We start from the raw sequence: 22,196 nt of genomic DNA, 5'->3' as shown, positions 1-22,196 counted from the left end.
GCAGTTTCACAGGTGACCCGATTGAGCGCTACATCCAGCATCGACAAACCCTAAAGGGTGCACCAATAGTGAGGCTCTAGGTTATAAGTTTTAGACGCTAACTTCCCGAATATTTGTGTATCGCGATCGTTGTTACTGAGACACATGCTGTACTTGAGCACTTATGGTATTCAAGAAAAATCACAGAGGCCTTAAATCCGGTTAACAAAGTCTTGCTCTTTTTCCTAAAAACCAGCGCGACCGCGTATCTCCCAGCATTGTTAGTGCATTGTTCTAGGACGCGTTTGACAGGACGTTAGAGAGGTAGTACCAGGCGTTTCCCAGCACTGTGTAGACGAACATGCGGAACCCCATTGACGCGTGAAAAGGAACAAGGCACGCCGTGTGCAGTGCAAGGGTTTGTTCGATCATTCCTTGGGCATGGCGACCTCTGGAGCAGCGCCTTGGAGTCCGGAAGCCTTGAGCAGGGCTTCGCTGTTTCGAGTAGCCGATTGGCCTCGCGGACTCTCGCACAGCGTTTCGCTGTCTGCCGCTACAGCTCCTCGGCGAAGCTAACCCGCGAAGAATGCAGTGCGGCGGCCGACACACGAGCAGCGAGTCAGTACCCAGACATTGCTCTTCGGCGCTGCGAACACTCGCGCAGCGTCTCGCTGCCTGACTCGCGCATCGGACCAGCGGTCGCATGAACAGTGCTTTTGCGCCTCGCAATGTTTCGCAGTGCGACTAGGGCTTTGCAAGCCAACTCTTGAACAGCGCCTCCGCGAAGCGATTTCTCGAGTAGCGTTTCGCTGCGTCGATTAGCGCTTTGGCGCCGCGCAGCGCGGTGGGACTAGCGCTTTGGTCAAGCCAACTCGTGAACCAACGCCTGTGCGCCGCGAACGCGCTGGCGGCTTTTCCTGTCTAGAGCAGCTCTTTAGAGCTCTAAAGAGCTACAGTGAAAACTCGAGCAGTATTCTTCTCTAGGCGAGTGCGCAGTCGCCGCGGTCTGGCGAGCGGCGTTTGCCGTCGACTAGCTTTTAGCGCCGCGCGGAGTTTCTCTCCCGGATGCGCACAATCGACCGGTTTCCGTGCTGCCACCGTTGCCTACGGCAGAGTTGCGAAGCGGACGTAGCGGACTCCCCCTTGTGTCTTCAAGCTTTAAGGAGTTTGCATGCATCTTCAATCCGACTAAACGAACCGTTTCGCCAACGCACAGAAGAGGGGGGGTCTCAACACTTGCTATCCTGACACAATAATGCTCGTGCACGGTTGACTGTTTCGAACCTCTAGAGCACCACGAAGCCCGAAACACGTATAAAGCCACAGTTAACACATAGATGCTTTGCCGTTCACAGATCACCGAAACCGTCGATGATGTCAGGGGCCGGTGAGAGCTAGGTCGCCCAGGAGTGACCTGCGCTTGCACGTGACTGGTGAGTGCGTCAAAGAACGAGCACCAACGGGAGAAGAGAGACGGGAATCAAAGTACACCCACATCCCGAATGCAGTTTGCAAAGTTGGATCGACATGATCGTATGCGTGCGGCCTAACACATCTGTCAAGATGACAATTCGAGAGCTGTTCACACGAATCATGCCTTAATCTGCGCGACTGTGGCCTGAGACGTGATGAACGGCCGTTGATTTTTCCACAAGTGCGACGCGCCGAGTGAAACGAGAAGATATGGGGGCCCTTGGAGGTAAGCGGAAGTGCCGACAAGGGAACTCAGAAGCGGATCAACTGTCACGCCTGCGCTTTAGAGAGAGACGGAAAAGTGAACTACAACTACATGTATCTATCTATATATACGTATTTATATCTCGTGGAAACAAGGTGCGGAGCCACGAGACACGAAAAGAGAATGCGCGGTAGGATCAGCGCAAGCGACGCGTTTCGCTCGTCTCCGTCCGCGAAGACACAGCTGACTCTCCTTAAGATTTGTCGTCCTTCACTTCGTTCGGATTCCCAAGCGCGAATCTTCCATAGCGATACTTTAGACGTCTTCTGACTTGTGACTGCGAATCATATTTCTCTGGAGAATGTGAGGAAGCGCTGCCCGCGCGGCTTCTGCCTGCAGCACCACGACTTCGTCGTGATCCAAGTCGAACCTGCACCACACGTGGAGACAACGCAGCCGAAGCCAGACACACGCGTGGCGAGTCACTACGGCGTCAACGAGCGTCCTACGACGCCACCGCGCTATGCCTAACGCCTCACGACCCCCTCCAGCTCCCCCCAGAAGCCTTCCCACGCAATCCTGGCAGCCCGGCTGCCTACGGCTTGTCTGCCTATCGGCTTGTCTGCCCATCGGCCTGTTCTGTGTATGTGCCTTGCCGTCGCGCCGTCTCTGCTGCGTCGTGTCGGTTTAAGCCGTACGCGGCTCGCAGGCAGCTCCGACTTGTCCGTAGCCACGCCGCCAACTCCCACCTCAGCTCCCTCGGTCATTGAGCAATCTGTGACCGCTCGTGACCGCGCTCGGGGTGTCGGCTCGCCCTACCTCCAGTACTCTTCTTTGGACTGGTCGACGAGCTCAGCCAAGTGCTGCAGAGTCTTGACGCTAGTACCGTTGAAGTTCTGAATTTGCACGTTGTGCAGGTGCTCGTATCCCACTGCACCAGTCCAACCAAGCAGAGGACCGAAGCATGGAAATTTGACGAAAACCACTCAACACCTTCCCTGGCTTCTCGTGAGGATAACAGAATATTCAAAAAGCAGAGGCGATTCCCTCACACCTGCGCCGGCAAGGCACACCCGTGTCGAAACCCTAGAACATCCTCCAGTCTCGCTTCCTGCCTGGCCCGGAGACATACTCATCACGCCTGTACACTTGTGTGTGTAGATACGGCCTTCTACGTAGGAGCTTCGCCGTGCTCCGCCTCAAAAACATATATATATATATACATTTAAACATACTGTATTTACACATGTAGGTACGTACGTATGAATATATCTATGTACGTATGTATGCACACGAGATAAACAGGCAGCACCGACATGCGGTGCAATTCAGAGAAATACCGACAGGCGGCGCGGCTTCGTGGTTGCAAACCTGTGACATCGTGGGCGAGCACGTGACTGAGGATAACGAACTGCTCTCCCGGGAACGACTGAAATCCGTGCTGCCATCTGTCGAGCAGCCGCACCTGCTCACAAATACACAAAACAGCAACTACAGATATACCCCAAACCCTAAACCCTACGAAACACTGTGCATGCTACTGCGTGTCTAGACACTGTAAATCGACCACAGACAGTGTATCCATTGTCGATCGGTAAGCACACCCGTAGATGCGCATCCTGAATAAACGAAAACAGGCAACCATATATATATGCACCTAGTGGAATAACAAATGTATATGCGCACGTATGATAAATATATATCAGTATACATACCGATATGTATATATATATATATATATATGTATACATACAGGTAGATACCGAGTCATCGCAAGCACGGGAGACGCAACCTAAATCCTAAACGAAGGCTGTGTCCCGCTGCCTCACGGGGGCTCGTGACTCAAAGTCTTCTCCGTATTCGCTCTTCAAGAACGGCTCGGACAGAGGCACGAAGACCAGCCCGCCGACGATCAAATACTGCGGGCGCCGGAGGTCGCTGTTCGCGGGGACGAGGAGCTGCGGAAACGACAGGCCCACGGAAAAAAAGACACCAGGCTTGTGCAAAGTGTCACAGACGACTCTGCGGCAGACTCGATTGAGAGGACGGTTGATAATTTTAGTACCGGTAGGAACTGCAATACAAACCGGTTCACTGGTGCGGAGTTATCTGGGTGAGGCTGCAGAAATGCGCGCGGGAGGGGCATCTCGGCGGGACGTGCTCACGTTGAGTTTTCCAACGGGAAACGCGACTTGCTTCTCCTTGTGGTCTCGAAGGAGCTTGACTCTGCAGAGGTCTCCGACAAACATCTGGCTGAGAATCCAGCTGAATAGGATGCGCTCGCCATTGCGGAAGGGGACTGTGCCGTCGCTCGCGATCTTCTGGCCTCCAATCTCAAGCAGAATGTCGCCTTTTTCCAACACCGCCTTCGCGGGACCCCCGCCGTCGAGCTGAACCAAATAATGATGAAGCAGGGCAAACACGATGCGTAAGAGGCGGCATCCAAACAGGCGGAAACCGCATGTACGACACACGCAGACACACACGGCCAATGTCGCGCCTCGCTTTCTCTCGGCGACCATTTCTGACGCTGAAGATACCTCAGTGCATACAGATACATAGATACATATATAAATATATAAATCTGACTGAAGGCGGCTTCCATGCCTGCATGCGCACGCGTGTCTGAGCCGCTCACGATGCTTGCGCGAGGCACACCTTTTTGATCAGAATTCCCTCATCCTTAGATTTGAGCTGCAGCGCCTTGCGGAGGGACTTGTTCTCCAACTTCTGCCATGTGAAGCCTCCGTCGCCGAATCCGAGACATCGCCCGTTGCGCCGGTAGTCCTCAAGAAAGTGCCCCACGACCTGAGAAAAACAAGAGAGAAAACGTGCGAAAAAGCACAAACCACACAAGCTGAAACCCCGCGGACCGGCGGGTAGATATACGAATAGATACACACATGCATCATGCACATATACTTATACTGACTCGTGTACACATAAAAATATATATGTATAGATACATATATACATATATATAGATATAGATATATAACCTAAACTGTACTAAACCCTGTAAACCTATCTATACATATATTCCGGCTTATATGTGTATGTATATGGACGCGAATCGGTAAATGCCTGGAATGCGTGTTGCCAGTCCGCTCTCGGAGAGCAGAGAGGGGAGCACTCCAGTTGATCGCCTGCCGCATGCAGCTTCGCCACACCTCGCTTGGAATGATGTATCCAATGTTTTCTGTTTCGCCGTCCTTGAGGCTCTGGAAGGCGATGCCGACGCACTGGCTATGGCGGTTCAGCGCCGGCCCACCGCTGTTGCCGGGGTTGATTGCCGCGTCGATTTGAATCGCGAGGAGACTGCAGGAGCCCAAAGAGTACTGCTGCAGATCGGTGCGAGAGACCACGCCCTGAACACAAACGCGCGCAACGAGCGGGAAGGCGCGAAGGCGTGGAAGAAGACACGACGACGAAGACGCCGCGGAGAGCGCGCGAAAAAGCCAGGCGAGAACGTGCCAGCGGCATACAACCCCTCCTCCGCCAGACTCACGCGCGCGCGAGAGAGAGAAAGAAAGAGAGAAAGCGAGGAGACAGGCAAACGCAGAGGCCGGGCGAGAAGACCTTGCCACGGCGCGACGAAGAACACTGTGGCGACCGCGAGAAGGGCAGCAGCTCTCGCGACCAGGCCACCCAGCAGAAACCGGCTAGCGCCGCTGCGCAACCAGCGTCCTCTGTCACCCGAGAAGATGCGAAAAAGAGACGAGAGACATGCTTCGCTCCGATCGCGACGCACCAGCCAAGCGATGGCATGTCGGCGAGGAAAAAGGCATCTGCCGAACCCTGAGCCCTCAACAGTCAACAAAACCGGCCCGTCTCGCAGAAGATACCGGCCTCGGGCGCTGGCCTTCCCGCTGTGCGTACCTGCGTCACAGACGAGTTGTCTCCGCCGAGCGGATACCCCACGACAGTCACAGGTTCTCCCAGTTGCGGCGAAGGGCCCCACTGCAGCGGCGGACCAAGCCCTGCGAGAAAGGCGCGGATGCAGCAAATGCGAGAAAGAGACCGAAACAGGATGGACCCGCGAGGAGATCACCCGAGAGAGGCCGCACACGACACGCGAGTGAGGCAGTAACTCACAGTCGCCAGCCAGAGGGACGGACGCAGAGACACAGCCGCCCCCGCGACACCAGAGGAAAAGGAAACCCGCCATCTCGCAAACATGCGGTTCTGGACACGAGCCACACCGGCACGTGGATTCTGTGCTCTTGGAGAAGACGGACAACACGTGCAAAACACCTGCGAGGCACATCTGCGCCGCGCCCTGGGGGATATCGTAGACCACACGCGACATGACGCAGACAAAGTCCCTTTCGCTCTTCCCGTAGGTTTCCTGCGGCCTCCTGACCTCTCTTCTGTACTTTTCTCCTCTTCGGGGCGGCTACCTCGAGGACGCTGCTCTCCTTTCTAATTCTCACCTTCCCAGAAGTCGGCGTCAGACACGCGAAGCATCGCCAGGTCGCACTCGAGCCCGATGCACAGCACCTCTGCCTCGTACTTCTGGTGGTCGCCGCGCTTGCGAACCTGCACAAAAGGAGCCACAGCCCCCCAAACACGAATCAAACACACGCAACAGAGAGGGAAATGTACGTGATGGACGCACGCAGCCACACACAGCTAGATACTTAAATCTGAGACACAGACGAATATATGCACAGTATATATATACACATACACGTCCAAGTCTGCATAGATCCTCTTCGCTGGACGCAAAGCACGAAAGAAGAAAAGAAACGGAGAGAAACCCAAGCAGCCGCCAAGGAACACTGACGCCATACACGAGACGTATCTATCTATCTGTCTACACGGTTGCAAGTAACGTTACCTGGACAACGGCAGCGTGCTCGACGGAGTGCGCGTTGGTGAGTAGACACTTTTGACCTGCCGAGTCGACGGTGACGAAGCCCGTGCTCGTGGAGGTCGTTTGCCGCCGAGTCGTCCACGGCTGACTGTAGTTCGGCTCGCAGTGTGTGCAGAAAACCTGGGCGACAGAAAGCGACAAGCGACGAAGCGAGGGCGGTAGTGAGGAAGCGCCGAAAGCCCCGCGGGAAGGCTACGCGCACGGGGGATGGCAGACGAGACATGCGAAACGCCTAAAAGGCGTGGAGAGACATGGGAGATCGCCAGTGCCTACTGGAGTCTGCCATCCTATGTGCAGGTCCCATGCCTCGAGCGCTAGCGCTCGAGGCATGGGACCTGCACATAGTATTTTACAGATTACATGAGATCCGCTGGAACCCGGGCGACAAAATGGCATGCGCGGCGCGAATCCAGTGCGTCTGCAGCACCAAGGGAGACACCGCCGACAGCGAGCAGAGGCCATCCCGAACTCGACTGCCGCACAGAAGGCGAGGAAAGCAATCCGCGACGACGGAAACGCCAGTCGCGCCAGCTACCTCGCGATCCCGCCGCAGACCTCGAGATTCACCGACTTTGTCCTCCAGAAACAACTCGAAAATAAGTGCTCACAGTATAGAGGCAAAACACTGAGGCGCCTTCAGCTGAATGAGCGAATGGAGAAGCGCTGTGGCGAATGGTCTCACTTTGAAGACTGTGTTTGGGACTTCGCTTTTGCGAATCGCCTTGGCGACTGCGAGGTCGATGACGCTATCCCCGAGTTGAGCGGCGTCGAGCTTTTCGTCTTCCGCGCTGAGTACCGAGCTGCGCCTCGCCACCTTCGGCGACCGCTGCCGGGAGACTTGCAGGACATTTTCGCTCGTCTCCTCCCGCTGGCGCACTCTGCCGCCGCGCGATCTGCTTTGCGCCTCGGGTTTAGCGCGCTCTTCCGTGCCCCCCTCGCGCTTCGGCTGGCGCCGCCGCCGCGGAAGGCGGCTCTCATCCTTCTCAACACTCGCCGCAGAGGCAGAGGAAGAAGATGAAGACTTTCCTGTTGACTTCTTCATAGTCTCGCGAGGGGGCTGTGGAGAGGCAGCACCGGAGGGACGCGCCGGCGAAGCTCCCGGAGACAGGGAACGTTTCGAGGCACGTGAGGAGAAGTGGGAGAGACCGCGGCTTCGGAGGGCAGCAGTGAGCGTCTCAGGCGTCGCCTCTGTCGCGTTCACTCGAGCGCCGCCGTTGGGTTTCGCACCTAAAAAGAAGCTGAAGAGGAGGAGGATGAAAAAGAGAAGAAGAAGGAGGCAGAGATCTTCAAGCTGACGAAGTGCGGCGCTCTCTGCGTACTTTGGAGCCTGTATAAGTTCCCTCCGAAGACGGCAAACGCGCTCGAGCCATGAGAAAAGAGGCGAAAGGATTAGAACCTGAGGCGTCGCGGAGAGACAGGAGGCTGAGCACACGCAGAGAAAGAAGAATTCGGGAAGAAGAGGGAGGGGAGACGCTAACAAACACGCGTGGGCGAGGAAAAAAAACAAAAAAAACCCGAAAGAACGAGGGCAGTTTGCGACTAAAAAGGAACGCACTGCAGAGACTGATATGATCAGCAGCGTAAATCACACCAACGCTCGGGGCGCTTATGCCGCTGGCGTATCCAGAAGGACCAAACGAGAAAGAGAGGATGAAAGGGAAAAGAGCTGCGAAGAAATGGCACAATCAATTAAACGCGAGAGAAGAAGACCGAGTTCTCTTTCTTCTCTGAATGTGCTGCCGTGTGTCATACGCGCACGACAGCACATGCACTATGTCTTTTGACGCCGCATGCGGAGCACATGCATTGTGTTTTGTCCCGCAAACAGACGAACAAGGAACGAAGAAGGCCGACTCGGCCTGAATCCTCTTTCCTTTTTTCTTTTGCTTTTCATCACTCGCTGATCTTCGGCGCGCTCTGTCTAGCCTGGCGGGGTCCCACACGTCGGACTCCACGCTTCACACAGACTCTCCTTTTCTTTTTCTCGCCTCCGTGTCGCCCTCGTCCAGTCTCTGCTCGCCTCGGTGCCGCTCTGCCTTTATCCTGCCCCTCTGCGAGCCGCTGAATCGTCCTCTCTCTCTTCTTCTTCTTCTCCTCCAGACCTGGTGTCCTTCTTTCGCGTCTCTCCTCGCGTCGGACGCCTCGTGGCGACGCTCACGATGGCAACGACTGACGCAGCTTCTTCCTCAGCCTCTGCGTCGCCTCGCGTCGCCGCCGCGGTCTCCGCAAACGGAGTTGACGGCGAGCCTCGTCACGCGTTTGCCTCCTCCGCTCCGCATGCGGCCTCGCGGTCGGCAGCTTCTTCCGCGCCCGCCGACGCCGGCACGCGCGCACCGTTGCGTCTCCTCGTCTGGTTTCTGTACCACAACGAATACAACGCCTTTCGGTTTCAGGAGCTGGAGGCCTTAGCGCAAGAGGAGGGAGTGAGCCGTGCGGAGCTGTGGGGCCTAGATGTTCCAGCCGACGACGCGAGCGGCGGTCAGGCGCTCTGTTGCTGCCCTGCGTCCTCGTCTCCGCCTGCGCCGGCACCCGACGCCGCGCCCGTTTCTTCCTCCCCTCCACCCGCGGGGTCTGCCGCGGCCGCGCTCTCGCCTTCTGCGTGCTCGGCTCTGCATTGCAAGGCCTCGCATGGGCAATTCGCGTACTGCTTTCTCCCCTCTGAGGCTGCCGCCGGGCGGATTCTGAAGAAAAGCATCCTTATACGCGCCTTCATCGAGGTGAGAGGGCAACAGAGAGGAAAAAAAGAGCGCGGCGGTCAGGCAGAACGCGAGCCCCCTCTGCAATTCGTTGAGCTGCGACGGACCGCGGTACATGTGGCGGTCGATCTTCAGTGCGCCAGCGACACATCGTCCCCTCTGCCGCGCTGCAGCGGACACGGTCTCCATTTGGCTCTCTCTGTGTAGCTGCGTGCGCACATCTGCGCTGGCAAACTCGGAAGATGGCGCCGAGACGTGTTTTTGAAAAGATGGGGACAAACTTCAATATGAACGCCTCAGGGGCTCACCGGTTTGATCTCGCAAGCCAAAGTCGCATTCCAGTGCATGACCTAACCCCTAGGTCACTCTAAGGTGCCATCTACTCTCTTTGAACGGGTACCTGTACCACACTCCGCATTTGTCTTTGGGATAGAGATGTTCGTGCACGGTGCGCATCTCCATCTGCGTATATCTACATATGTATGTGTATATAGCATATGGAAGGCTGTGTGTGCCGCGACTGCGTGTGAAGGAACATTGTTCCTGCGAGTCTACGTGCTTCCTCTGCGTCTGTCTGCGCAGGTCTGGGCTGACGAGGAGACGTATCCTGCGGTGCTTTCGCGGATGCTGGAGCCGGCGAACGCTGCGCGGTTTCAGTCTTTCATCAACGACGAGAAGACCTGGGCGTTTCGCGTGAAGGCCTTCGGTCGGTCACTGTCGGTAGACGAACAGCGAGAAAAAATGGATTTCTTCGCGTGCCTCTTTAAGGGCACCGAGAAGGTCTCGCTCGAAAACCCCGACGTGACGCTCGCTGTAGCCGAGGTACGCAGGCGCGACAGGCGAGAAAAGGGAGGGGGGGTGTTTGTCGAAGTCCCACGAATCCATTCATAAAATGCGATTCCTCTACTCCAAACGCCGTAAAGCCCGCGCGCCTGGAGTCATCCGTTTTCATTCGCCTTGCAGCACTAGGCTCACGAGACCAGGCTGTCTATCCTGGGTCGAATGCACGGCGACGCCGCTCTTCTCGCCAAAGGCTATATCGCGCCGCGGAGCAAGTGCGCACTCGAGAGGCGCACCTGCAGGCATGCATTCGCCGATGCAGCACCACTCTTTCCCGTGCGTCGTGTTGCCTTTGTGTATCTCTTTCTCAGGAGTGGGTCCACGCCAGCTGCCCGGGAGACACGCCCTCGCAGACGCCCCTGCGAATTTACTTGGGGCGTGAAATCGCCTCGCGCCACGCCGAGAAGAACGCGCAGCCCTGGTGGTGGTCGCTGCGCCTGCCGCGGCGTCCCGTCCTGGGCCCGACTTCGCTGGACGTCGAGCTCGCGTTCCTGATGTGTCACCAGGTGCGAGCCTTCAGACTGCGCCAGTCGCCGAGAAAGCCAACGCACGAGCGCGGGCGAGGGGCTGGCTATCTCGCGGATCTGCCCTGCCTGGGGACTGCAGCTCAGACACCTCCGCCAGTCCGGCTACCTGAGACCAAGCAGCGACGACCCGGCCACGTGGAGAGGCGAGGCTGCCGCGGCCCATACGTGTTCACTGGAGAGACTCCCTCGCGCGGCCCTCACTGACCGGCCTTTGTAGGCAGAGGCTCGCACAATCGAAGCTGCGCTGCGACTTTTCCTGCGTTTTTGCTGCTTTGCACTTCTCTCTCTGGCGTCTCTTTCTTCAGGCGCAGGTTAAGCGCGGCAGCCTGGTGCTCGACCCGTTTGTTGGGACCGGCAGCATCCTCATCTCCGCGTCGTACTACGGGTGGGCCTCAGCGTTGGGCTCCAAGCCCGCGGTCGCTGGAGGGACAGCACTGAAACCCGCTGGAAGCAATGCGTGCGAGAGCGGCGGTGCCGGACTGTGAGGTGTCTCTGATCTCACCTTCTCTGAATATCTGGGCATGCATACACCTGTCTATCAAGGCTCATGTTCATCCACATGTATACACATATATATACATATATGTGCTCTATTTCCTACATATCGCCATAGTGCTAAGCGTACGATATCGATGTCGGCACCACTGTCTTGATTTTGACGTTTAGGGCTCTCTGTGTGGGCTCGGACATTGACATCCGCGTGCTGAAGGGATATAGCGTCGCGTATCTCAACCCGCACATCAAGCACCCGCCTGGCGGTAAGTCACAGCTACAGAGGTGCGACAGCGACACAAAGGTTTCCCCTTCGGCGCACAGTCTGCCACATACCAGTGGCATTAACCTTGTCCGCTTCAGCCCTCTATTTTCGGGTCTGCGCACTGAGAGTGTCGAGCCGGCGCTGTGAGCGTGGATGCCGCAGGGCGACTGGGCAGGACCCTGAAGAAAGCAGGCGCGATACGGCGCGCAGCCGGAAATCGCGCACGCCGCATGCAGGTTAGAGAGTTTCATCGGTTTAGGGTTTTCTGTGGGTTTCATTTCAGCAAGCAAGAACGTTTTCCGCAACTTTGACGAGTACGGCTTGCGGCGTCCTGAGATCCTCAGATGCGACAACGCGGCCTGGGTAAGTCAAGCCTCTGCTCTCCGACGCGGTTCAGCTGTCGCCACTTTTTCTCCGTGGCGACGGCCGTACTCTCCTCAACGGCTCCAGTTGTGTGTCTTTGTTCTTTGTGCGTTTCTCTTCATACGCCTCTGCAGGTTTGGAGGCTGCCGCCTGCGAGCGGCGACGCGTCTGCAGAGAGCGGCGACGGCGCGGCGAACGGCTCGACCGGCGCAGCGTCGCCGAGCACTTTGTTGACCCGTGAGGGAGATCCCGAAGTGGAAAGAGCCGACACCAAAATACGTGCCTACCTCGAGAAAACAGCCTGCCACGGCGGCAAGCCCTGGGCAGATGCCATCGTCACAGATCCTCCGTACGGTGAGTACAGTCCAAAACGACTTTTTTTCTTTTTTGTGCCGCTGTCTCAAACATACGTATACGTCTATATAGATATATTTCTATAGTGGGCGCAGACCTGTAGCCTCCCCTGTATATATGTTTATATATATATGTGTATCTACACGGATATGGATACATCCCGATTCAAGTCGATTTCATCGCAGGTCGCGCAGGCATGTTCCTGCGTGTGTATGTGAAATTCCTTTCTAGTGGATTGCCTTTCGAGGTGTTTTGATGGCGTCGCGTCCGTAACGCGCTTGCAGGCATTCGCGCGGGCGCGCGCCAGTCGGGACATCAGCAGAAGCACAAGCGCGGCCATGAGCGGACCAACGAGGAGTGAGTTTCTGCTGCGTTTTCGTTCCTGATTCGTTTGCAAACTGGCCCATGTGCATGCATCAAAGCGCGAGAATAGTCAACTCGAGGGCTACGCCTCGTGCCTCTTCTGTAGTATGCAGCCTCACGACAGACACGGTTTCCGACGACTCCCTGTATATCCGTCTTGACATGCGTTTTAGCGCTGCCTCTAGCGGCCGTCACGGTCAGCGCCGCCCTTGCTTTTTCGTTTTTGTCGCTAGGCGCTTGACGTATATCTCCCCCACAGTGCTCTACGACCCGCAGACCGTCATCAGCGACTTGCTCAACCTCGCGGCTCGTCTCCTGGTAGACGGCGGGCGTCTCGTGTTCCTGCTGCCCATTGAGCTCCGCAAGTGAGGATCCACACGTCGACACAGTGTCAAGACGAAACATATGCATGCTGTTTCTTATGCGGGACAACGAGGTAGATGCAGCATGGTTGAAGCAGGCCTTCGTGCGCGAGGTCACGGTGAAACGAGTGGCGCCGCGTGCAGTCCCTACTCTGTGAACCTTCCGCTGTCTAGGATATGGCCATGACTGTTTTCTGTTCGCCTGTATGCGCAGCGCGGAGGAAGAGCTCGAGTTGCTGCGGCATGAAGACCTCGACCTGATTTCCTGCAGCCTTCAGCCGCTCTCGGGAGGTAAAGTCCAAACAGGTCCTGAAGCGTGCGGACACGCAGCGACCGCGTACAGGCGGACAGCACGTGAAAAATATGTACTGCGGGGGCGCGCTCCAGTGCCTCGCTCAACCCCGACCGCGTTTCCTCTTCTTTGGCGAACTCATGTTCCTAATCTTTATCGCTATAATATCTCTGCATCTCAAACGGCACACCGGTACCCACGCGCACACTCCTGTATACAAGGATATAGGCGTATTCATCACTTTCCGTATATCCCTAAGTACATATATATATATATATAGATATAGATATATATACATGTCGGTCTATCATGCTAAAACTGCGTTCCCTTCCGTTTGTTTCCCTCAGGCCTCGGTCGGTATCTCGTTACTATGCGCCGCCGTCCCAGGACTGCAGGCCGCTCTTCCTAGTCTCCATAGCCTCGCTAGACCTCCGCATCAGCCTCTTTTTCTGGTTATCGTGGCCGTGGCCTCCACGGCTGCCTCTTCGACTCTTGCGGCGCGCCCAGACGCGTCGACGCTCCTGCCTTAAGCTCGAATTTCGAAGGAATTAGTTCAGCCGTCGAACGCTGACACCTGCATCGCCACACATCAGTGTGTGAGTGAGCAGATGCGCCAGAGCGTGACTGTGCCCTGACGTCGAAGTCGTACTAGATTTAGGTAGCCTCTGCGATGCTTCGGCAGAATGCAGATATTTTGTTTGGACAACCCATACGAGCCTCACTTACAGGTGACCGCACATTTGAATGAGACGCATTAGGCACGCCGTATGCGTAGAGGCTCGTATAGCGGGTTTTTAAGAGTTCACTCAGGGCCTCGCACATTGCAGAAGCCCATTTGATAGTGTGTGGCGCGTCGGCGGATGAGGCACAGAGACCGGCACCGTGATGCTGCGGACGACGTTCATGCAAGTCGCTTAGAGGCGTAGAGTCCGACAACCGGAAATAGGTTTTCGCGAACAGCAGATTCGCGTTGGGTGCTGTGTAATAAAGTTTTCTCTCTGTATCTCAAGAGAAGGAGCCTTGGCACGAAAGGGAACCCTTGTCGCACGTAGGAAAGTAACTGTTTCGGTTCGCTTTCCGTTTGTCTTGTCTCGATTGTAAGCTGCAAGTCGACGCAGCACGCAAGTGTTTTATCGCTTCGTTCGCTGGAACATGCCGCACGACTCCGTTGAGAGGGGCAGGACTGCAATGAACCCTGAATTTACCACCATCACGCCTGAGGAAGGAAATGGCGAAAATGATTCGGTTCTACAACGATAGACAGGCAACCGATGCGTAAATCTAACAGCAGGATATAGATGTATTCCTGCATTTATTTACATCCACATATTCAGGACGATTACACAAGAGAGCAGCAAATCCTCCCTCTCTGGATACTTCACAGCACAGGGAATATGCCTTAGTATTACTTACTTGAAGTAAAGGTATTTGTGTATATAGTCATACACATATATGCATATTGTAACCTCCACCACTCTGAACGCCTCAAGTGCTGCTCCAGGCCTCAGGAATTCATGAGGCAGAGAATGAATCAGTGCCTATGTTGCTAAATAGATAGATGAATGAGTCGACGCCGCAGCAGGAGCTGGCAAGACGACATTCTGGGGTTGTGCAGTGCGCAAACAGATCGTTTCAAAACCGCGTCTACGCCATGCTTCAGTGCTGACTCTAACGGAACGCGTCACCATTCACGGCTGCATTTCGTTCGGGATGCCCTAGGATTAGCCGGAAACCTAACTAAAGCATTAATAACCGGAATGCAGTTCCCCATATAGTACTTGATAATATATACGCCATATCATACACCTGCCGTCAACCAGAGATACATGCCAGTCTTGGAGTAGCCAGCTGCAAGGACAAAGCGAGAAAGCGAGGCAATCTCAGAGCAGCACTTGGAGGACGTGCTCGTTTTTTAGCCGAGGTGCACAACAAGGGTCGTCCTCCCACCGCGAGACCCGCGGCAACCAGGCGCTGGCGCACAGAAACAGACCGCCGGACGAACGCGCGTGTGAACCAAAACGAGGCGAAGAGCAGAAGCGAAGGAAATTTAATCGATGCTTTTGGACTGAGGAGCGTTGAGGATAGCCCACGGAGTCGTCGGCATCCGCTCGAAGGCAGGCGCCTTCTCTGTCGCCGTGCTAGTTATCTCTGTGGCAGCCACACGCAGAGAGACGGCACGCGCTTTATTAAAGAAGTGCGAGCGCCACGCAAGCCGAAGACCAAGTCTACCATGGTCGTGAGATACCTGCAACGGGGGGATGAAGCATCGTGCGCAGACACGCTAAGGCTGAAATGCGAGACCGATCTCTCGCGAAGAGTCGCATACATATTGAGGAAACAAGTGCGCGAAGTTCGAGCACATATATTTGCCTCAGAGCACAACGGCAGAGTGCGTAGCCGGGATCTTCCGGAACGCGAAACTGACTGCTGCGGACAGCAGCTGCATACACGTACGTGTATGTAGTCAGACACATATTGCTATAAATAATCGCGTATGAAAAAACATATATATATATATATATATATATATATATATATATATATATATATATGAATGTGCATGGAGCAGAGCGCCCCTGCGAATTCGTCGTAGGCCCGCCCACTTGCGACTGACGCCACTGACCTTTGAGGTACCTTTCAACCATCTGTTTCACTTCCTGCAGGTCGCCCATATCGACGAGGCGCTTCCACTCCCTAGTGTCGAATCGCCTGGCTTTTTTCGCAGCTTGGAAGCCAATGACGACGTAAAGGGCGTTGTCTCGGCCGACGACTGGGTCGATATCGAGTCGGAGGATATCTTGTTTTCCCTCCTTCTTCTCGTCAAGCGGCCTCCACTCGGTCGCGACGATCATGGTGTTTTGGCCTCGGGAGGGCCGTACATAGACCTTGTCCAGAGGCGTCGCGTACCGCTCCATGCGGTCGGATTCGCTGTCGCTGTCTCCGCCGGGGCGCCTGCCCCCGCGCTTGCGGTCCGTGGTCTCGCGGCCGAGCAGCCCCCCGACCGGCAAATAGCCAAAAATACCTCCGTCGGCGGAGTCGTCCTCCAGGTCTTGCAGGTCGCTGGCGCGGTAGGCAACTTCCACGATGCCTGAGTTGTCCACGCGGAGAGTCCCCGGCAGCTTCTTTCGGCTCTTCGCCGCAGTCCGCGCGCCGTCCAGCGAGATAATCTTCTCCCCCTGGTATTCGTCTGCTTTGAAAACGTCACGGAGCTTGATCGCACACGTGAAACCCCCGCGCGAAAGCGCCTTCTGCAGCACGTAGGCGCACGCGTCGGAAATCAACACTGGTCCGACGACCGCCGTCGAACAGACCTTGACGACTCCAGGCGGCGGCCGGTAGTCGCTGTGGCGGACGCCGCCGACGTGCGGGTCGTAGGCGCCCGCGTCCTGACCGCCGAGCTGCGTGTCCTGCAGCTGAACACAAGCGCGAAGCCATCAAACAGAAAAAACTGACGCACCGACTGGAGTGGCCTGCCAACGCCTTTTTTCAGGGGTTAGGGTTTAGAGGCAAGGCATTTATGGCTACCAGCAGCTACGCCAGTCAGCACACAGCGCACGCAACACAGCCCCTGAGGATCGGCATTTGTATAGAGGAACAACAGGTAGCGACGCACGTGTCGCATGTGTGACCAGAGCCGACGAGCCGCAGCGAAGAGCACACACAACCCAAGTTCGCAGTTCCATAAACGCGGCCGCACACGCGCACTTGCCTCGCACTCAACGGAACGTAAGGACTCCCTGGAGACAGGAGGTGTAAACCGCGCGGATGTTCGCCACTGGTCAGGCATCGGGGTCGTATTACGCAGATCCGCCGCGCCTTGCGCACCTGGTCCTCGACGTTTCTGTACGCTTTGGCCATGACAAACTTTCCGACGGCCTCCTGCGGGATGCGGTACGGGAGCGAGAGACTGCCTTCTTGGTCGAAGTGGACGCTGAAGCGATCCGAGTCGTTGACGTCGAGCCCGAGGAACCACTCGACGCGGAATACGGGGAACTCCCTTGCGAAAAGCGACTCGTCTTTCAGATGCAGCTCATAGCCGACAGCCCGCTCGCCCTCTATCATGACTGGATGCGCCTCCGGATCGGTGACTGCCAGCGGCTCGCCGCGCTTCCGCGTCGAGACTTCGAAATGGTACCGACCGCGGTCCTCGTCGTCCGACGACTCCGACTCCGTCTCCTGGGAGGGAAGATCGGACGCCGGCAGCTCCGTCAGCTTGCCCTCGACCTGAAAAACGCATGCGCAGACCAAACAGATGCAGTCCGAGGTCGGCAAGCGAACCCCAAGAGACGCCGCAAAACTCGCAGACACGCTGCCTGAGTAGTGGAGGCCTTGGGAGCGGAAACGCCGAAGACGAAGCATCTGCCAACGGACGCACGCCGCAGGGCGACCCCCCCCCTCACCGCCCTGGCGTGGAGCCCCAGACCGAGAACATGAGAGACAAAGGCGTAGCGGCGACAGCACAGAGGGGAGCGGCACGCCACAAGCTGCGAGATCCGCGCGAGAGGAGAGAGACGAGCAGAGACTCGGGATTGAGGCGACTTGCCTTGAATTCCTCGGGTGGAGGTTTTTTCTTCCGGACGAGGTCCTGGATCTCGAAAGTGCCCTCGAAGCTGTCGTCGTGAACGCGCTCCTTCTTCTCTTCGCGAATCGCGCGGATGTGGTTCGGCGCATCGGTGTGTTTCATAAACTGTCGCGGAAGACCAGAAGCTAACGCAGTGTTGAACGATGAGAAGCAGAAAAAAGGTCTCTGGGGCGGCACGGGCAGCACCGTAATGTGTAACACTGAATGGTGTCCGAAGTCAGGGCCTAGCAAACGAAAAGCAAGCTGGAAGCAAGAAAAGCCGGAACGGGAGATGCAGCGCGACTACGATCGACCCGCGGCTCCCAAGACACAACAAGGCTTGAAAAAGCTACACGCAAACGAGTATGGCGATCCAGGCACGCTGTAGAAAACCGAGAGGCGGAAGAGCTTCCAGTCGAGGCTTGGCATAGAACACGGTCGCCGAGGGAATGTGGTGACAACAGACAAAGCAGGGCTGGTTAGATGAGACGCATTCATGACGAAGCCATAGTGTGATTGACTCGCCATGTTTGGAAAGACTCACAAGCTTACCGCATCTGCTCTCCGTTTGGCCTGCGAAACGCCACATAGGAACACGAGCCAAGAGGTGACTTACAAACACACACAACGACGCTGGCGATTCTCCAACACTCAGCTCGCTTTACGGAACAACAACTCGCAAAACTGGAGCCCTTGATATTCTCTAACCCTGCACGTTCTACCGTCATCTCTATCAGTCTGCCTCTCTTTGTAGCGATGCGCCTATATGCATGAGCGCCTACATACATTAGCAAGTACAGCATTCTGAGTATATATACGCCGCCATCGTCAGCCCACAAGCGACGAAATTGCATAGGCACACAGCATGTGATAGGCCATTACAAATATATATATATATATATATATGTATATATATATATATATATATATGTATATGTATGTACGTGTTTGTATACATTATTTCGGCCATGCGTAAGTGAGTCCACTGAGCGGTCTCGCATGCACGAGTTCGCGAGCGCCTCCCGCCTTGAAGAGAGATTAAAACAACGGAACCAGGCCGCCACCGCAGAGACACAGGCTCGGAGAGACCGTGGTGGCTTCTACCTCCGGCTTTCTTTTGCGCGCGGTTCGCATCTCATCTCGGAGGCGGCGGCGAATCTGCGCCTCGTCGATCTGGTCGTCCGCTAAAACAGACTGGTCTTGCCCCATTTTTTAAAAAAAAAGTGAAGAAATCTCACGGGAACAAGGACACACGGCAGGACACACAGAATGCACTCGAAAAGAGAAAAGCCGAGGCTGCGGGGCACTTCAAGCGAAGGCGGAAGTGGTCCTGCCGCACCGACGAGGCCCAGGCAGGGGGGGGGGGGGGGGGCAGACAGCAGTAGCAACTAGCATGACATATGTAACTGATAGAACTCTGACAGAAGTGGATGCTGACGAAAAGAAACCTGACGTGGGAGAACTACGGTACGGGAGAGGGATGCGTGAAAGGGTTAATTGACGAACAACGCCGCTAAAAAGAGGGGAGGCACCACGAGAAGCAGGTATCGGTGAATGAAGGAGAGGGAATGAGATCTCAATCAGAGGGTGGAGCCCACGAAGCTTGAACAACGAAACCTTGAGCGGAGGGTGCTCTCTTCCTGGGTTCTTTAGTTCACGTCGCGTTTTTTTATCAGTTGCCGAGAAGATCCCTGCCTGTGTACCGTCATGAGACTAGCCCGATCGTGCTGAGACTACAGCCAAAGGATAGTGGAGGGAAGACAAAAAGAGAGACGAGTTCTAAGCGTTAGGCCAAGGGCAACCAGGCGTGGATGAGTCACGAAAAACTAATCGACTGGCTCAGTCGCCAAGCGGAAAGAAGACAGTGGATCCGCCTGCGAATAGGCCTTCTCATACGGCCATATGCTTGTGTCATTAGCCGTTTGGAAAGGCTGCTGTTTGGCGAGAGTCAACGCACGCGTGGAATCTCGAGGTCTCGCCAAGACACATCCCAAGGAGAGGGTTAGAAAATGGCGGAAACATGTCAACAAACCCAGGGACCTAGACATCATTGCTGTCAGCTTGGAAAAAGTTCGTCGCATAGCGAATTCCTGGAGAGTCTGCGGCTCCTGCTCAGTTACGGCAACCACCGCACGCAATGCCACTGGAGACAGGAGGGTATCGAACACCCAGATCACCGGAAATCGACCCTACCATGATTTTTGCGTGAGTCTACATGGAAAAAGGCGGCCGAGAGACGAAATAGAGGAGAAAAATGGATAATTGGCGCAGAAGACTGTGCGTCGATTTGTCCCTCGCGCTAGCTTAGCTCTGCTCTCGAGCATGCGGCCTGTAAAAAGGCTCGCCGCGCTTGCCGAGCTGTCCGTTTGAGGCTGTCTGCGAGGTCAGACTGAGGCAAAAGACAGCGCCATTCTTCCCAGCGGGTGAACGAGTAAGGCACACAACTTCACGCAGAGTGTCATGTGGACGTGATTCGATTGTCTCTTCTTCTTTCTCCCCTCAGGGCCACGCGCTTCGGCTACCGGTGTGCTCGCAGTTGCAGCGAAGAGACCTCGTTCGTGTTCCGTCCGAACTCTACGCGTTGTTTCGCGAGTTTACGTCTTCTGGCTGAATCTAAATCGCCTTTCAGCGGCCCCCCTCGTGGATTCTTTATTTTCGTCCTTGTATCCTGGCTTTTGGCCTTGATGTCGCCTTTCCAGCGAGGCGCTTGGCGTTTCTGGTGGGTGAGTGAGTTCAGGAAAAGACTACTTGGCTGCGGAGATCTCCCTGCATGCGTTGTCTCTCGTCGAGAACTGTTTTTTCGAGAGGCGCGCGAGCATTTTCGTTTCTTTCTTCGTCCTGCGTGGTCACATCGGGCACGATGGAGCCTCCCGGCAGTCTCTCGCCCTCACGGCTTCGCCACGCTGGCTCAGTGAGGTCTTATTCGCCGCAGCCCCGTTCTTCTGGTCGGCAGGCACCTTCGCCCCGTGTCACGGTCCCTGCGACGTCTCACAGCTCTGCCTCGCACTCTTTTTCTTCACGATCCTCTGGCGCTTCCACGTACTCCGCTCGCGAGTCTCGCATGGAGACCGAGTATCACGCTTGTCCTTCTTCTTCGCATGTCTCAGGGCGACGGAACCGCCACAGAGGCGAGGGAAACGACTCTCGCAGCCCGCATTCGTCGCTGTCGCACACGGCGGATTCGTCTTGCGCGTGCCGTTCTCGCGAATTTCCTTCTCGAGGAGAGAGAAGATTTCGAAGGTCAGACCACGAAGCGTCAAGCGGAGGTCGCACACCCTCCTCTCTGCCGCTTCGTCGTGTCGTTGCCTGGGTTTTCGCGTTTCTTCGAGCGCCGAAACGTTCATCACTCGCGTCTTTTTCATTGTTGCGGGGGTCGCCTCGCCGGTACGCTCGGCTCTTGCCTCTCTCGGCACTTGTCTTCTTGGCTGTCCTCGCGGCCGGTTTCACCGTCTTCTTCCTACTGACTCTTCCGCTGCGATTCCTCCTCCCTTCCTACGCGCCTTCGTCTCCGCCGTCTTGGCGCTCGCCTTCCTACTTTTTTTCTATTGACAGAGTCCCTTTCGGGGCGCCTACCCCGCCGCGCCTGGAGCCGGGCCGGACCGCGGTCTCCACTCCGCGTTTGGATGCGCCGCCCTCCGGCTTGTCGCTTTCATCGCGTCTGTCGCTTTCGCGTTTCTTCCTCGCGACGCCGCAGCCCGCGCGGGGCTCCGCTTCGGGCTCCTCGTCTCCTCACGCGGGGCGCGGCCTCTCCGCATGGCGCCCGGCGCATGCTGTCCCGGACGCGGCGACTCGCCCTCGGCGGCTGCAGGCCTCGAGCACTATTCAGGTTGGACCGCCCGAGGGCTACACCGGGTTCAGCGTGGATCACCTCTGGAACGCTTTTCTCAGCGGCCCTCAGGAGTACATGTTGTTTCTGTGGTTCCTCGTGTGCCTCGTGATGTTTGCCTGCTTCTGCAGCTGGTCCTGCCGCCAAAGGTCGTTTCAGAAAGCCGTTCTGGTCTCGCCGTGAGACTGCCGCGGGTGCAGGCGAGTTCTCGGCCTCTCTCGCGCGTCTGCAGGCAGCAGCTGCGGCTAGACTAACGAACACTCGCACAGTGACGCAGCCCTCCAGGGGAGCCCCGTGTCTCTGTCGGGAGTCGTGGCCTCCGTTTATCGCCTGGATGCGAGACGAGTGACTCAAACGGGAATAGGGCTTTTGCGCGCGCGACGGCTCGACAGCCGATGGCGTAAATGCACGCGATGGTGCCAAAGATTGATGCATGCTTCATTTCCTCAGTCCGTGTATCCAAACTTCTCTTTTCGAAGCCCTTCTAATATGACCTCATGCGCACGCGGCTGTTCGCCATATCGCTTTTTTCTTTGACGGAGACGGCGCTGGCTCCAACACGCAGTGTCCCTGCGGTAGCTGCTCAGAGCTCTTTGGGTAGCCGTGGCTTTCTCTCTCCGTCGCGTTTTTGAATCCCTGCAGACTAGAGAGGAAGCTGACAAAAGGTCCAGGAGTGACTTTTCTACGCGTGCGCAAAAGTGTGGCTCGTCTTGCTGTGCCGA

The 22,196-nt window shown here is 56.2% G+C and overlaps 4 protein-coding genes across 4 annotated transcripts; 2 read left to right on the top strand and 2 right to left on the bottom strand.

Moving 5' to 3' along the window:
* Positions 1 to 1,972: 1,972 nt before the first annotated feature.
* Positions 1,973 to 7,575, bottom strand: BESB_028160 (trypsin domain-containing protein; the record flags this gene model as incomplete). Its single annotated transcript, XM_029361490.1, has 11 exons — positions 1,973 to 2,087; positions 2,477 to 2,588; positions 3,029 to 3,122; positions 3,487 to 3,615; positions 3,823 to 4,047; positions 4,316 to 4,465; positions 4,828 to 5,025; positions 5,537 to 5,637; positions 6,091 to 6,196; positions 6,498 to 6,653; positions 7,216 to 7,575. The coding sequence occupies 11 exons, from the start codon at positions 7,573 to 7,575 to the stop codon at positions 1,973 to 1,975; spliced, it is 1,746 nt and encodes a 581-aa protein (XP_029215390.1).
* Positions 7,576 to 8,692: 1,117 nt separating this feature from the next.
* Positions 8,693 to 13,496, top strand: BESB_028150 (uncharacterized protein; the record flags this gene model as incomplete). Its single annotated transcript, XM_029361489.1, has 11 exons — positions 8,693 to 9,250; positions 9,812 to 10,051; positions 10,381 to 10,575; positions 10,902 to 10,981; positions 11,263 to 11,354; positions 11,637 to 11,716; positions 11,851 to 12,070; positions 12,355 to 12,427; positions 12,667 to 12,798; positions 13,010 to 13,086; positions 13,435 to 13,496. 11 exons carry the CDS (start codon positions 8,693 to 8,695, stop codon positions 13,494 to 13,496), a joined length of 1,809 nt encoding a protein of 602 aa, XP_029215389.1.
* A 1,638-nt stretch (positions 13,497 to 15,134) lies between these two features.
* Positions 15,135 to 18,857, bottom strand: BESB_028140 (uncharacterized protein; the record flags this gene model as incomplete). Its single annotated transcript, XM_029361488.1, has 6 exons — positions 15,135 to 15,235; positions 15,711 to 16,500; positions 16,913 to 17,311; positions 17,511 to 17,774; positions 18,201 to 18,221; positions 18,753 to 18,857. The coding sequence occupies 6 exons, from the start codon at positions 18,855 to 18,857 to the stop codon at positions 15,135 to 15,137; spliced, it is 1,680 nt and encodes a 559-aa protein (XP_029215388.1).
* A 1,651-nt stretch (positions 18,858 to 20,508) lies between these two features.
* Positions 20,509 to 21,657, top strand: BESB_028130 (uncharacterized protein; the record flags this gene model as incomplete). The annotated part of the gene is made up of 1 exon (XM_029361487.1): positions 20,509 to 21,657. One exon carries the CDS (start codon positions 20,509 to 20,511, stop codon positions 21,655 to 21,657), a length of 1,149 nt encoding a protein of 382 aa, XP_029215387.1.
* Between the last annotated feature and the right edge of the window lie 539 nt (positions 21,658 to 22,196).

The sequence above is a fragment of the Besnoitia besnoiti genome (assembly GCF_002563875.1).
Source record: "Besnoitia besnoiti strain Bb-Ger1 chromosome Unknown contig00015, whole genome shotgun sequence".
Classification (NCBI taxonomy): Eukaryota; Apicomplexa; class Conoidasida; order Eucoccidiorida; family Sarcocystidae; genus Besnoitia; species Besnoitia besnoiti.
The sequence above is the reverse complement of the archived record's forward strand: the minus strand, read 5'-3'. Positions and strand labels throughout refer to the sequence as shown.